Source organism: Scyliorhinus canicula, chromosome 21 (genome assembly GCF_902713615.1).
Source record: "Scyliorhinus canicula chromosome 21, sScyCan1.1, whole genome shotgun sequence".
Lineage (NCBI taxonomy): Eukaryota > Metazoa > Chordata > Chondrichthyes > Carcharhiniformes > Scyliorhinidae > Scyliorhinus > Scyliorhinus canicula.
Genome location: NC_052166.1, coordinates 66,620,974 through 66,637,275, shown reverse-complemented (window position 1 = coordinate 66,637,275; position 16,302 = coordinate 66,620,974). Strand labels below are relative to the sequence as shown.

Below are 16,302 nucleotides of genomic sequence, written 5' to 3'. Positions count from 1 at the left end.
CACCCTAAGTGCTATATCCAACTGCTTCAGCACGGTTCAAGCCTACTTGTGACAATAAGTGATTTTCATTTCTTGCTGACATGCAATGTTGTGGCCTCAACGTCCTGTGGTAACGGATGCCACCGGCCGACCACTCTCTGGGTGAAGAAATTTCTCCTCGTCTCTGTCCTAAACAGTCCACCCCGTGTCCTCAGCCTGCCCAGGTTAGGGGACGGGGATGTGGGCGCCCCGCTGTCAGGGGGCTGCTGCAGGCTGGACGGGCAGAATGGACTTGGATTCCCTGCTCCGGATCCCCGCAGCCGCCAGATCTACTCCTGGGTTTCCACCCAACCGGCTCCCAGCTCCGGACCAATCAGGAGGCGGTTTACTGTCTCCCCGGAGACGGACGGACGGCCGCTCGCTCTGGGGCTCCGCTACTTTCCCTCTCCGCCGGCGCGGTACCGGGTAGCACTGAACCGGTACCGGCGGCGCCACAGTGGGGAGCACTGAGCCGGTACCGGCGGCGCGGCAGCGGGGAGCACTGAGCCGGTACCGGCGGCGGCTGAGGAATGTTCCCGAACCTTCTCTCCGCCGGCTTCCTGATCCGGGTCTTTCACGCGGCGCTGACGTGGGCGGTGACGTTCGTTCTCTTCCTGTTTGAGACAGGTGAGGTCATATTGGACTCAACCACCTTCCCCGGGGGGTGGATAAGGCAGGACAGAGACACAGAGTGTTGATCAGCCGGGGATTATCACAGCTGTTCAACATTATTAATGTAAAATCTGCTATTGATATAATTATCAATGTAATTACTGCGGTTAGGCTTTCTTATGGCAATTCCGTTTTTTCAAAGAATTGTGTTCTACCCTTCAATAGAATGGTAGATCCTGTGAAGTACAACAACAACTTGGAAAAGTGACATAAATGTCCCAACAACAAGTTGGACTGATGCCAAAAGTAAAACATTGCAGAAATCTGAAATAAAATTGTTGACAGGGTGAGATGAAGTTGGATGGGAGGAGGTTCTTTTGGGCCTGAACCTCCAGGCTGGACCAAAGGGACCTGTTTCTGTTAAATTAAAAATAAAATATTGCGGGTGCTGGGAATCTGAAATATAAACAGAATGCTGGATAGACTCAGCAGATCCGGCAGCTTCTGGGGAGAGAGAAACAGAGTTCATGTCATACGGACTTGAAACATTAACTCTGATTCTCTGCACAGACACTGCCAGACCCTACAGTGCAGAAGGAGGCCTTTTGGCCCATTCAGTCTGCACCGACCCTCTGAAAGAGCACCGTACCTAGGCCCAATTCCTCAGCCCATCCCTACTTAATGCCTTCTTGTGACACTGCAATGGAGGGAAAATACCTAATCGCCACACTCCAGCGCCAGTACGGGTACTCAGTGGGAGAATTCAGAATGTCCAACTCACCTCATTATAGGAAGGATGGGGATGCTTTGGAGAGGGTGCAGAGGAGATTTACCAGGATGCTGCCTGGACTGGAAGGCATGTTTTATGAAGAAAGGTTGAGGGGGCTAGGGCTTTTCTCACTGGAGCAAAGAAGGCAGAGAGGTGAATTGATAGAGGTGTACAAGGTGATGAGAGGCATGGATAGAGTGGACAGCCAGAGACGCCCCAGGGCGGAAATGGCTGTCACAAGGGGACATAATTTTAAGGTGATTGGAGGAAGGTATAGGGGAGATGTCAGAGGTAGGTTCTTTACACAGAGAGTGGTGGGTGTGTGGAATGCACTGCCAGCAGAGATGATGGAGTCAGAGTCATTAGGGACATTTAAGTGACTCTTGGACAGGCACATGGACAGCAGTAAATTGAAGGGGTGTAGTTTAGGTTGATCTTAGATTAGGATAAATGGTTGGTGCAACATCGTGGGCCAAAGGGCCTGTACTATGCTGTGTTGTGCTATGTTCTAAGTACGTCTTTTGGGGGTAAGACCGGAGCACCTGGAAGTAACCCACGCAGACACGGGAGAACGTAGAGACTCCGCAGTCACCTGAGGCAGGAATTGACCCGCATTTTGTGGGTTTTTTGGTCTGTTTCTGTGCTTGGAACGCAAAGTAATTCTATCTACTGTGTTTTTTAAAATAAATTTAGAGTACCCAATTCATTTTTGTTGGGCCGAATGGCCTCCTTCTGCACTATGGATATTTTTTCCCCCCTTTTTTAATATAAATTTAGAGTACCCAATTCATTTTTTTCCAATTAAGGGGCAATTTAGCGTGGCCAATCCACCTACCCTGCACATCTTTGGGTTGTGGGGGTGAAACCATCGCAAACACGGGGAGAATGTGTAAACTCCACACGGACAGTGACCCGGAGCCGGGATCGAACCTGGGACCTCGGCACCGTGAGACTGCAGTGCTAACCACTGCGCCACCGTGCTGCCTTCTATCCACTATGTTAAATATAATATTAGGGTTTCCAACTGTGATTAAATATATTCCTGCAAATGTAATCACTTGGCTTTCCTCCATGCTTCAGCCATTTGCTGGCCAACATATCCATGTGAGGTACTGCTTTCTTACGCTAATTGAAAAGCAAAAAGCCTCATTGCCCAATTGGATGTTGCTTAACTGTCAGCCCAACAGCTTTTTTATTTCCCTTTTAATATTTTAATATATGCAAAGAGAAATGTTCATAGAAAAAGACAAAGAAAAATGACCTTTTTTAAAGACCCTATGATTTTTCTCCATGGCTTTGCTCGCCATAGCATCCTGGAGATGGTTCTTCAATTCCTGGAGACTCCGGGCCAGTCCTGGAGGGTTGGAAACCCTGGATGCTATATCAATGTAAGTTGTTGTAGAAACAGGAAAGACTGATGGAAGGTCATTGACACGAAACCATTAGCATTTGTTTCGCTCTTCACAGATGTTGCATGACCTAAGTATTTCCAGCAATTTCTGTGTTCATAATAATCATTTATGTCGCATCTTTTACCAGAGAGATTTATGTTGAGGCTAGAGCACAGAGTGAGACCATTCGGCCCGACTGGTCCCTGCTCGTGTTTATGCTGCACACGAATCTCCGCCCATTCTTACAGTCCCACTTCAGCTCACCCTGTCAACAGAAGTATTTATTCCTTTCCCTCCCTCCCCACGTGCTTATTCAGCTTCCCTTTAAGTCTCAACCATTCCGTGTGGTAGCGGATTTCAAATTCTGGCCATTCTCTGGGTTAAAGAAATTTCCCCTGAATTCTTATTGGATTTAATAGTTGCCATCTTATATTTATTGTCCCTACACTTGGCCTCCGTTGCAAGCGGAAAGATTTTCTCTGAGCCGAAAATATTTTTCTTCGTTTACCTCACAGAGAGGAAAAGGACGCGGAGGAGCTGCAGCAGGAAAAATCTGAATTTTTGAAACGATCATGATTTAAAGCACCATGGTACATTCTTCTAACGTCCGAACGTGCATTTATATAGCGCCGTTTATAATCTCAATTGGATGCAAAAGATCCCATGGCAAAACATTAAAGAATCGTTAGGGTATTCAGGCCAGCACTTTCCCCCGCAAACAATGTCACACAAACAGATGAGCTGATCATTATTGCATTGCCATTTGTGGCATCTTGCTGTGCCCAAACTGGCTGTCGTGTTTCCTATAAAACAAAGGAGACAGCTTTAAAAGGGCGGCACGGGGGGGTGTGGGTCGGAGAGGGTAAGATCTCGGAGATATACCAGGAGCTGCAGGAGGCGGAGGAAGCCTCGGTGGAGGAGTTGAAGGGCAAATGGGACAAGGAGCTGGATGAGGGCCTGTGGGCTGACGCCCTGGACAGGGTCAATTCCTCCTCATCTTGCGCCAGGCTCAGCCTGATCCAGTTTAACGTGTTACACAGGGCGTATATGACAGCGGCGAGGATGAGTAAGTGTTTTGGGGTGAAGGACAGATGTGTGAGGTGTTCGAGGAGCCCAGCAAACCACGCCCATATGTTCTGGGCATGCCCGGCCGTTGCGGAGTTCTGGAAGGGCTTTGCAAAGGTCATGTCCAAGGTCTTGGACACTCGGGTAAAACCGAGTTGGGGGATAGATAGCGTTATTTGGGGTATCGGAGGATCCTGGAGTGCAGGAGTCGAAAGAGGCCTTTGCCTCCTTGGTAGCCCGGAGAAGGCTCTTGTTATTGTGGAGGGACACGAAGCCCCCAAGTGTGGAGGCTTGGATCAATGACATGGCGGGGTTTCTTAGGTTGGAGAAGATAAAGCTTTCCTTGCGAGGGTCCTTGCAGGGGCTCTCCGGGCGGTGGCAACCATTCCTTGACTTTCTCGCGGAACGTTAGGTGGAGGTCAACAGCAGCAGCAACCCGGGGGGGGGGGGGGGGGGGGGGGGGATTTCTTTTCCTTTTTGAAAGGGGCACTTGCCCTATTTTGTTTTGAGTTGAGTGTTAATTTGTTAAACTGTTTATCGTTTAGAGGGTTACGTTGTTCTGTTTGGTTGGCATGTTGCCCGTTTCTCTTTGTATTATTTTTGGAGTGTTCTGTAAAACTTTTAGAAAAATTTTGAATAAATACATTTTAAAAAAGGGCGGCATGGTAGCACAGTGGTTAGCACTGTAGCTTCACAGCTCCAGGGTCCCAGGTTCGATTCCCACTTGGGTCACACTCTGTGCGGAGTCTGCACGTTCTCCCCGTGTCTGCGTGAGTTTCCTCCGGGTGCTCCGGTTTCCTCCCACAAGTCCCGAAAGACGTGCCGTTAGGTGAATCGGACATTCTGAATTCTCCCTCTGTGTACCCGAACAGGCGCCGAAATGTGGCGACTATGGGCTTTTCACAGTAACTTCGTTGTAGTGTTAATGTAAACCTATTTGTGACAATAAAGATTATTATTATTTTAAAATATTTCAGTGGTCGTAAACACTTTATCTCCTGAGATGGTTGCAAGGTGCAATATAATTGCAAGTCTTTGTTATTGTTGGTTCCAGATTTGAGGAGGAGTGAGAAACGTGGTGAATTTCTCCAGCCAGTCATCTTTCTGCTGCTGGTTTTCTGTTCGATGCTCCTTTACTTTGTCACCTCCCTCATGGACCCAGGATACGTCACATTTGACGATGAACTAAAGGTAAATCAATCGCTGTCCAACACCAACTCTGAGGGGGGTAGGCAAGGCTGCAATTTTCCTCAGAGCAGCCGAAGAAAATCGTTTTCTCCAGATAAAACTGTTACGGATTAGCAGAATTTATAGCTCAGAAACATGCCGTGCGAGCCAACTGTCCAACCCTACTTCACCTCAACCTCTCAGCATACCCTCTCTTTTCTCCCTCATGTGCTTGACAGGCTTTCCTTTGAATGCATGTCTTCCATTTGCCTCAACCAGTCCCTGTGGTAAAGAATTCACCAATGTTCAGTGGCTTGTTTGAGGTAAAAACCCGCTTACAAAAAAAGGTAAAGTGCTCTGAATGTTATTTTGAAGATTTTGACTTTTCCCATTTCCTGATTTGTTATTTTTTTTATTGGTTGCTCCCAGGGTCGGGTTGCTCGATCGAATCGGTGTGTCGTGGATGAGAAAGAGCAGATGCTCCCCGTGAAACAGAAAGCGCATAGACTGAGGCGCTGTGGATACTGCATGGTGCAGGTGGGATTCCTTTCTTTGGGAGCACCTTTTTTTCCAAAAATGAAAGTGCCTGACCCGACTGAAGGAAGTCCCAAAGTGCTGAGCAGCCATAAAGTTCTTTTGAAGCGGAGTCATTGTGATAATGTAGGAAATGCGGCATCCAATTGGCACACAGCAAGCTCCCACAACAGCAATGTGATAATGACCAGTTAATTTGTAGCACTATTGGGTCCAGGACACTGGAGAGAACTTCCCTGCTCTTCTGTCCTAGGCACAATTTAACTAAATTTGAACAAAGTCCCATAGCGAGGGCATTTAGCTTGGTGCTCGCAGTGCCACAAAACACCCTGCTATTAATCGCATATCCGGTTAGGTAGGGGGCCTCAGCAGGGAACGCCTTCCCGAGGCCGCACATTGTCCCCCTTTCTGCATTGAGGAACTCCGCTCGCCGGGAGGATGTGAATGGGTTGGAAGCAGCTAGAAAAGATTTACTAGTCTAATACCTGGAATGGGCAGGCTGTCTTATGAGGAAAAGTTGGACAGGCTAGGCTTAGATCTGCTGGAGTTTGGAAGTGTAAGAGGTGACTTGATTGAAACATTAAGATTCTGAAGGGGGGGGGGCAGCACGGTGGCGCAGTGGGTTAGCCCTGCAGCCTCACGGCGCCAAGGTCTCAGGTTCGATCCCGGCTCTGAGTCACTGTGTGGAGTTTGCACATTCTCCCCGTGTTTCACCTCCACAACCCAAAGATGTGCAAGGTAGGTGGATTGGCCACACTAAATTGCCCCTTAATTGGAAAAAAAGAATTGGGTACACTACTGTGTAAAAATAAGGAGTCGCCCATTTAAGAAGAGATGAAGATAATGTTTTGCCTTGAGGGTGATGAGTCTCTGGAACTCTTCCTCAAAAGGCAGTGGAAGCAGAGACTTTGAATATTTTTAAGGCAGAGCTGGATAGATTCTTGATAAGCAAGGGGGCGAAAGGTTATCGGGGGTAGGTGGGAATGAGGACTTGAGGTCACAAACAGATAAGCCATGATTGTATTGAATGGCAGAGCAAGCTCGAGGGGCTGAATGGCCTGGTCTGGCTCCTAATTTGTACATTCGTAAATGAGACAAAATTTGACACTGTTAGCTAAGGAGCAAGGAGCGGTATGTTTTTAAAGGAAATTAAAAGGGTAGAGAGTCAGAGAGGTTTAGGAAAAGAATTCCAGTGCCGAGAGTTGCAATTGGTGGAATGTTTCTGTAATTACAGAATGCCGGAGATTCCAGAATTGGAGGGGGGCAGCAGTGATTTCAGACGATCGTAGGGGTGGAGAAGAGGTCCTTGAGCAATTTGTAAACAAAGATGAGAGTTTAAAAATTGAAAGAACAAACTTTCACCAGTTTTCTTTGTTCCAGTAGCAGCCCATGCGTTCCAAGCACTGCCAATCATGTCAGCACTGTGTGCGTCGATATGACCACCATTGTCCTTGGATTGAGAACTGCGTGGGGGAGAGGAACCATCGCTTCTTTGTGCTCTACCTGGCAATGCAACTCGCCGTCCTGCTGTGGGCCTTCCACATTGCGTGGTGAGTCTTTGAGTTTACACCATGGGGGGGGGGGGGGGGGGGGGGGGTTTGGTCATGTGGGTGGCTTTTAGCGCACGAGAGGGAGACGGCTGAGATATCATCTGCAAATCTTCCCTTTGGTAAGGAGGTGGCCAACTCCAAGTTATTCCGAATCCCAGAAAGGAAACTCAAAACAACTACCCTCAATTGTATTTTTTGCAATTTGGTATAATGTGGGAAAAGGTTTGAAATCCAGAGAACCATGTCCCAGACGTTTTGTGATGATTTCAAACCTTTTCTCACATTATACCAAATTGCAAAAAATACAATTGAGGGTAGTTATATATAAACAGGAGGAGGTTATTCAGCCCATTGAATCTGTTCCACTGCCAGTCAGTTAAAGCATGACTGATTTGTGGCAAGCACGGTGGCGGAGTGGGTTAGCCCTGTTGCCTCACGGCGTCGCGGTCCCAGGTTCGATCCTGGCTCTGGGACACTGTCCGTGTTTGCGTGGGTTTCGCCCCCACAACCCAAAAAGATGTGCAGGCTAGGTGAATTGGCCACGCTAAATTGCCCCTTAATTGGAAAAAATGAATTGGGTACTCTAAATTTATTTTTAAAAAGCATGACTGATTTGTACCATGACTCCATCTATCCCTTTCTCATCTTGATTCTGTAACCTTTAAGCAAGAAAAATATCAAATTCAGTGTTGAAAATTTCAATTGAGCCCCATCCGTAACCTGTTCAGGGGAGGAAGTTCCAGATTTCCATTTCCCTGCAGATTGAGATGGACTCTATGGGCCAAATGGCTTCCTCCTATGTGATAATGACTCAAGAATCATTATAATATTATGCCAACCAAACCTCTATCCATGTACCTCTTCCTACAAGCCACCTCAGCTGCCCACTCCCCTTCACATCCCTTTTTTCACATAACTACTTCCTCATTAAAATAAATTATGTACTCTGCTTCAATAACCGTTTGTGTCAGAAATTCCAAAAACATTCTATCAAGTCATGGAAAGGCGTTTTGAATAAGCTTCCCTTCAATTTGTTTTACATTTAATTTTGTGCTCTCTCTTTACAGTCCAGTAACCAGTGGAAACACAACCAATACTATTGTCTTAATCACAGTCCACCCTGATCTTAATGGGCTTGTCTTATGAAGCATCTTAACCTTCTCTGCTGCTGTGGGAGGGTAAATACTTGACAAGTTTCGGTTACGAGCCCTCAACCCTGATACCACCCTAATCATTCTACGCTGCAACGTTCCCATTGTTTATTCACCTTTCCTGGAACAGGGTCCCAAAACTATATACAATTTTCCAAGCAGCGGCCTGACTGAAAGTCCGTTCAATAGTTCGAAATGGAGTTTGGACATTCTGCCAGTGTCTCACACCCACAACCCAAAGATGTGCAGGGTAGGTGAATTGGCCATGTTAAATTGTCCCTTAATTGAAAAAAAATAAATAATTGGCACTCTAAATTTATTTTTAAAAAATAGTTCAATATTACCCCCCTTGCTTTTGTATTCTACATTTCTTTGTCTCTGTTTTCAGTCTTATTGGTTTGCTTGTAGGTTCAGTCTTCTAGTTTCAGTAATGTCCTTTAGGGAAGGAAATCTGCCATCCTTACCTGGTCTGGCCTACTTGTGACTCCAATAACATGGTTGACTCCCAATTGTCCTCTGCAATGGTCTAGCAAGCTGCTCAGTTCAAGGGTAATCGGGGATGGGCAACAACCACTGCCCTTGTCAATGACACCCACATTTCATGAAAGAATAAAAAATATTTGGAAGTGGAAAATGGCAGCATTACTGAGCTACAATTATACCCTTGCTCCAAATAAAAATGATTGCAGCAATTTGTACAGAATCATTTGTGGCAATGTTTCCTCAATAAGGTTTTACAGTTGCTGTAAATCTGCATTTTCACATGTGGAGGAATCCAAAACTAGAGGCTTGATATACGAGTCACTAATTATTGAATTCAGGAGACACGTCTTTACCCAGAATGTGATTAGAATCTGAACCTCGTATCACACGTAGTGGTTAAAGTGAATAGTATTGATACATCTAAGGGAATGCTGGATAAACACACGAGGTAAGGAATTGAAGGACATGCTGATAGAGAGAAGGTAGAAGGAAGCACTTGTGGAGCATAAACGCCAGCAAGGGCCAGGTGGCCGATTGGCCCGATTCTGTGTAATTCCACTTTGAATTGGGCCAATTCAAACTGATTCTGGAAGGCTAGTGATGGGAGATGAGGAAATGGCTGGAGAACTTAATAAGTACTTTGCGTCTGTCTTCACAGTGGAAGACGTTAGTAATATCCCAAAAATTATAAAGGGTCAGGGGGCTGAGTTGAGTATGGTTGCCATTACAAAAGAGATGGTGCTAAAAAAGCTAAAAGGTCTTAAAATTGACAAATCTCCTGGCCCCGATGGGCTACATCCTAGAGTTCTGAGGGAGGTGGCTGAAGAAATAGCGGAAGCGTTGGTTGAGATCTTTCAAAAATCACTGGAGTCAGGGAAAGTCCCGGACGATTGGAAGATCGCTGTTGTAACCCCCTTGTTCAAGAAAGGATCAAGACAAAAGATGGAAAATTATAGGCCAATTAGCCTAACCTCGGTTGTTGGTAAAATTCTAGAATCGATCGTTAAGGATGAGATTTCTAATTTCTTGGAAGAGCAGGGTCGGATTAGAACAAGTCAACATGGATTTAGTAAGGGGAGGTCGTGCCTGACGAACCTGTTAGAATTCTTTGAGGAGGTGACAAGTAGGTTAGACCAGGGAAACCCAGTGGATGTGGTCTATCTGGATTTCCAAAAGGCCTTTGATAAGGTGCCACACAGGAGGCTGCTGAGTAAGGTGAGGGCCCATGGTGTTCGAGGTGAGCTACTGGCATGGGTTGAGGATTGGCTGTCTGACAGAAGGCAGAGAGTTGGGATAAAAGGTTCTTTTTCGGAATGGCAGCCGGTGACCAGCGGTGTCCCACAGGGTTCAGTGTTGGGGCCGCAGCTGTTCACCATATATATTAATGATCTGGATGAAGGGACTGGGGGCATTCTAGTGAAGTTTGCTGATGATACGAAGTTAGGTGGTCAGGCAGGTAGTGCTGAGGAAGTGGGGAGGCTGCAGAAGGATCTAGACAGTTTGGGAGAGTGGTGCAGGAAATGGCTGATGCATTTCAACGTGAGAAAATGTGAGGTCTTGCACTTTGGAAAAAAGAATCCAAGCATAGACTACTTTCTAAACGGTGAGAAAATTCATAATGCCAAAGTACAAAGGGATCTGGGAGTGCTAGTCGAGGATTCCCTAAAGGTAAACATGCAGGTTGAATCCGTGATTAAGAAAGCGAATGCTATGTTGTCATTTATCTCAAGAGGGTTGGAATATAAAAGCAGCGATGTGCTACTGAGCCTTTATAAGGCTCTGGTTAGGCCCCATTTGGAGTACTGTGTCCAGTTTTGGGCCCCACATCTCAGGAAGGACATACTGGCACTGGAGCGTGTCCAGCGGAGATTCACACGGATGATCCCTGGAATGGCGGGTCTAGCATATGAGGAACGGCTGGCGTTCCTGGGATTGTATTCATTGGAGTTCAGAAGGTTAAGGGGAGATCTAATAGAAACTTACAAGATAATACATGGCTTAGAAAGGATGGACGCAAAGAAACTGTTTCCGTTAGGCGAGGAGTCGAGGACCCGTGGGCACAGCCTTAGAATTAGAGGGGGTAAATTCAAAACAGAAATGCGGAGACATTTCTTCAGCCAGAGAGTGGTGGGCCTGTGGAATTCATTGCCGCAGAGTGCAGTGGAGGCCGGGACGCTAAATGGCTTCAAGGCAGAGATAGATAAATTCTTGATGTCGCGAGGAATTAAGGGCTATGGGGAGAATGCTGGGAGGTGGAGTTGAAATGCCCATCAGCCATGATTGAATGGCGGAGTGGACTCGATGGGCCGAATGGCCTTACTTCCACTCCTATGTCTTATGGTCTTATGGTAACCCCTTTTTATTGCCATCTGTTAGTGCAAAAAAACCTTGCATTTCTGTAGCACCTTTCACAACTTTGGGCCATCCTAAAACACTTCACAGCCAATGAAGTGTAGTCACTGTTGTAAGCAGCCAATTTGTGCACAGCAGGACCCACACAGCAATTATGATGACAAAATAATCTGTTGCGGGATAAATATATTGGGTTAGGACATCAGGGAGATCTCCCCAGCTCTTCAAATTAGTGTCCTGGAATTTATTACATCTACTCAGGGCGATAATGGGGGCGGGATTCTCCACCCTCTCAGCTGCATGTTTCTTAGAGACAGGAGGCAGCGCACCGTTGTCAATAGGCATTCCCATTGATGCCATCCTATGCTGCTGGGAAACCTGCAGGCAGGGGTGCTCTGCCAACAGGACCAGAGAATCCTGCTGCCAGCAAACAGCTGGTCAATTCCAGCCAGGATCCCATTTAAAAGACCCCCCCCCCCCAGTATTGACCCTCCAACAGTGCAGCAATCCCTCTGAACTACATTGGGACCGTCAGCCTCAATTTATGTGCTCAAGTCTGGAGTGGGGCTGAAACCCACGACCTCCTGATTTGGAGACAAGAATGGTAACCACTGAACCAGAGCTTACACCTGTAATATTCTTCAATGTTGTTGTTATTCACAGGTCAGGGTTCCGTACTGAAGCAGCATGGAATGACTGGCTCCGTGTCAACACGTTTCTACTGTTGGCGTTTATAATCATTGTCATTTGCACTGTAGTGGTTATGTTGCTGCTGGTGTCACACTTGTACCTGGTGTCCAACAACACCACGACGTGGGAGTTCATGTCTCATCATCGGATCTCTTACCTCAAACACTGCGGCTCGGAGGAGAACCCATTTGACCAGGGCATCCTTGGAAATCTGTGGACATTTTTTTGCGTGTGCAAAACAGTCGTGTGGGAAAGGATTTATTTTCGAGCCGAGGAGGAGCTGGTTTAATCAGTGGCACTTTTTTAACACTGACTCTACTCTGCAATTCCGATCTGGTCTTTCTCTGCCTCACCAGGATTGTATTATATATGATGGGTGATATCATAATGTATACATTTTCTCTAAAATGTCAGGCACAGAGATTGTTCCTTTCTTGAGGGCTGAAGGGTGGGTGATGACATTCTTCAAACATAAAGGCAGTAAAATGTCTCAGAGAATATGGGGGTCGGTGGGGAAGAGAGGAGAGATATTGATAGTCCCTCTCGGCTTTCTCCCTCTTTTTTTTAATATCTTGAGCTCTGTGAGACTAACTTTTTTCTGAGGGGTAGGTGGCAGGCTGTTAGTGGGGAGCACATAAAAATAAAATGAAGACAAAGTTGTTACTCAAGATCACCGACTCCCAATATGAGTAAATGCAAAGTAGGAGGCAGGGAGTGAGGAGCATGGAAAAAGTGATCTTGAGGAATTCGGACCCAGGGTTATGGAAGAAAACATTGTTATGAAATAATCCTTCATTACTGCTGTCAGACGCTTCAAAGATTGAATTTACACATTGCTAATTTATCTAACAAAATGCACTTTTAATGCTGAAGTCTTTTGATACTTTATAATAAAAATAAGAGTAGCTCAGTGAGTTTCTTCCAGATGTTCTGAAACATGTCATCCAATGAACTATTTTGCGGTCGTCTTGTGTCTGAAATTTTGATGATAGCTGCATTGAATCATGTGATCCCTTTTCAGGAACACCTTTGTTGATAGCTTAACATGTTCAAAAGGTAATGAACATCCACCATCAAACCTTTTGTAAATTATTTCAATGAAGCCTGCTGACCATGTCTTACGCTTTATATTTTTTTCAAAATCCCTTTATATTTTTACCTAAATGTACTAAAATCTATCTTACTACTCCAGTCATATAAATCTATAGGCTGTGTTCATTTGCAATATTTAGAAATTGTGATGTTTGAAATGGTGTGGAACTCCAAAATTGGGTAATTTTTGGTGGCAGTGTCAGTTTGTATCTTTTTACTTTTAATTGTCTGTCTTCCCTAAACTGCAAAGTTACTTCACATCTGCAACCTTCTGTGGCAACTGTACTCTTGTACCTCCTTTGAACAGGAGTTGGCAATTTAGCCACTCCAGCCTATTCCATCATTTAATTTTTTTTAAATATTTTTATTCAAAGCATGTCCAAATGTTTTACAAAACACAAAGCACCCATTTAAACCAAGACATACAAAGAATACACACCATTCCATCTTCAGTGAGATTGTGGGTTGATCAGAAACATAATTCCATATCTCTACCTTTGCCCTATACCCGTGTGTGGAACTTGTTCATAAAACCCATTCAATAGTCTCTTTCAAATCATCTTAATGCAAATTCAAAGATTTTTTTTTTTTAAGCCACTTACCACTGCTGCTTCAAAACTGCTCCAAGAGAATCATCATTTTCAGCCAGCTGAGACCTCTTCACTGCACCAACACCTGGTCACCAATCACACCCTTGGCTTACATTGGCAAGGAAAATTCTCATTGTTTTCAAATCCCTCCAACCCTAGATATCTGCACTCCTCCAATTCGGGCCTCTTGTCCATTTCCAACGCTGCGCAATTGGCAGCTGCACCTTCGGCTATCAGACTCGAAGGTTTGGAAACTTGAACCTCGGTCTTGCTTTTACTTTAAGATGCTCCTTCAACCAAACCTGATCTAATATCTCCTTCTGGTTAAATGTTACATTTTGACTTATTACATTTTGGTGAAGGCCCTCGAGAGGTTTTACTATTTAAAGATACTGTAGAAATGAAAGTTGTTGTTCCATATAGAATACTTTTTTGTGATATGCTTTGCCTTTCAAAACTGGATTTGTTCCTTTAAGTCATTCGCTCCTCTCCGCAAATGTATTCATTTTAAGCATTGCACTTTTCCCTCAATCTTCTGTGCAAGTAAATGGGTTCACATAGTTGAGAAAGTCTGCATTGAAATCCAGAGTCATAGGGCAGCACGGTGGCACAGTCGTTAGTACTGATGCCTCATTGCACCGAGGACCTGGGTCCGATCCCAGACCCGGGTCACTGTCCCGTGGAGTTTGCGATTCTCCCAGTGTCTGCGTGGGTCTCACCCCCACAACCCGGGTAGGTGGATTGGCCACACTAAATTGCCTTTAATTGGAAAAGTAAGTAATTAGGTACCCCAAATTAATTTTTAAAAATCCAGAGTAATGTATTGCTGTCAAGTAGAGAGGGTTCTTTTATTTTAAGTGCAGTCATAAGATCAGAGAAAATTGGCCAGTGCATTTTACCCAGTAATGAGGAATTGGTTTCTCACCAGCTAATGTATCGCTATCTAATAATAATAATAATCTTTATTAGTGTCACAAGTAAGCTTAACACTGCAATGAAGTTACTGTGAAAATCCCCCAGTCGCCACATTCTGGGCTGGTTTAGCTCACTGAGCTAAAATCGCTGAGCTAAAAGCAGGCCAGCAGCACTGTTCGATTCCCGTACCAGCCTCCCCGGACAGGCGCCGGAATGTGGCGACTAGGGGCTTTTCACAGTAACTTCATTTGAAGCCTACTCGTGACAATAAGCGATTTTCATTCATTTTTTCATTCTGACGCCTGTTCAGGTACACAGAGGGAGAATTCAGAATGTCCAATTCACCTAACAGCACGTCTTTCAGGACTTGTGGGAGGAAACCGGAGCACCCGGAGGAAACCCACGCAGACACGAGGAGAACATGCAGACTCGCACAGACAGTGACCCAAGGCGGGAATCAAAAGCGGTTCCCTGCCTCTGTGAAACAACAGTGCTACCCCTGTGCTACAGTGTCACCCTTGGTCACGCCTCAAATTTAACCATTGGTTAGTAATTAGCTTTTAACCAGTTGTAATTCAAGCCTGAACTCATCCAGTTAGAAATTAGTGAAGAATGATTATGTGCCTCAAAATGTGTCACTACACATCCAATCTCCAAATAAATGAGGCCTCTGAGTTTACAATATACATGGTGAAAAATCAGGGACCAAATTGTGTAGATTGATTTTAACCACTGGGGTGAGAGTCACTACTTTTCCACCCATACAGCAGGGATTAGACATTTTAGTTTTATGTTAAATGGCACAATGTGATTCACAAACTAGCAGATCTCCTTTGTCATAATGCACAAAATAGTTTGGGGTAAAATTCTCAGGAGGCCGATATATGATTGGAGCTAGTTATATTGTACTACTACCTGATGCCACTAGGTGGTATCACTACCCAGCTCATTCCGTTTGGATTGGTGCAATAATGCAGTAACAAATAAACTTGAAATTACAGGCAGGCGAGTCAAAATATGAAAGTTTGACTCCAGTCTGAACTGTACAATCCTGGATATGTAATCCCTTAATGAGATTAAACCTGTTGTAGTTCTAAGCAGTTATGTTTTTTTTTAAATCTCGAGCTACTGCCCTATTGATGCTTTTGGAGAGGTCATTAGAGATAGGGCAAGGAGGACAGACTAATTACAAATCTCACCATAATTTATATAATTAATAAAATTCAGCCAATAAAAGCAACACGTGTTGTGTGAAAATAGAGCAATCACCCTTCCTATTAACAAATGGCAAAACGCCTAATACAGATAATGTAAGATATCTTGGAATTCAATTAGGCTTGTTGAACAGGAAAGAGGCGACTATAGGGAATGTAAATTAGATCATTGTTTATAATGCAGCATCACAGAGGTATTTTTTTAATACTTTAAGACAAAGAATGATTAAAAAACATCAAGGTTGATTGTATTCTTATTCAAATATTGGACTTTTATTTTTGGACTGGAATCTTTACTGTAGCTTTGAGCTGTCCATGTTCTGGGAAAATATTGATTAAAAAAGTTAACATGTTCACTATTTTGTTTTAAAAAGTCATTTGCTTATGTTTCCACAAATGCAACTTGGGGTCAATAACTAGCAGAGCTCATGGTGGTTAGCACTGCTGCCTCACGGCACCAAGATCCTGGGTTTAGTCCCAGCCCTGGGTCACTGTCCGTGTGGAGTTTGCACATTCTCCCAGTGTCTGTGTGGGTCTCACCCACACAAGCCAAAGATGTGCTGGGTGAGTGGATTGGCCATGCTAAATTGTCCCTTAATTGGAAAAAATAACTGGGTACTCTAAATTTATTAAGAAAAATAACTAGCAGAGCTTTCATGGTACTAACAATAGGTTTGTGGAAATACATTTTGAGCCAATGTATATAGGA

The 16,302-nt window shown here is 44.8% G+C and overlaps 1 protein-coding gene across 1 annotated transcript; it reads left to right on the top strand.

Moving 5' to 3' along the window:
• The first annotated feature begins 368 nt into the window (after window positions 1–368).
• zdhhc12a (zinc finger DHHC-type palmitoyltransferase 12a) lies at window positions 369–12,884 on the top strand. The gene is made up of 5 exons (XM_038782157.1): window positions 369–645; window positions 4,910–5,046; window positions 5,452–5,559; window positions 6,940–7,106; window positions 11,756–12,884. Exons 1-5 carry the CDS (start codon window positions 549–551, stop codon window positions 12,069–12,071), a joined length of 825 nt encoding a protein of 274 aa, XP_038638085.1. The 5' UTR covers window positions 369–548; the 3' UTR covers window positions 12,072–12,884.
• Window positions 12,885–16,302: the final 3,418 nt, after the last annotated feature.

Bases quoted from the DNA above. Each gene is read 5' to 3' on its own strand.
- zdhhc12a (XM_038782157.1), top strand. From the start codon at position 549: ATGTTCCCGAACCTTCTCTCCGCCGGCTTCCTGATCCGGGTCTTTCAC. The intron at 646-4,909 runs GTGAGGTCATAT...TGTTGGTTCCAG, and splicing joins TCTCTTCCTGTTTGAGACAG to ATTTGAGGAGGAGTGAGAAA. The intron at 5,047-5,451 runs GTAAATCAATCG...GGTTGCTCCCAG, and splicing joins CATTTGACGATGAACTAAAG to GGTCGGGTTGCTCGATCGAA.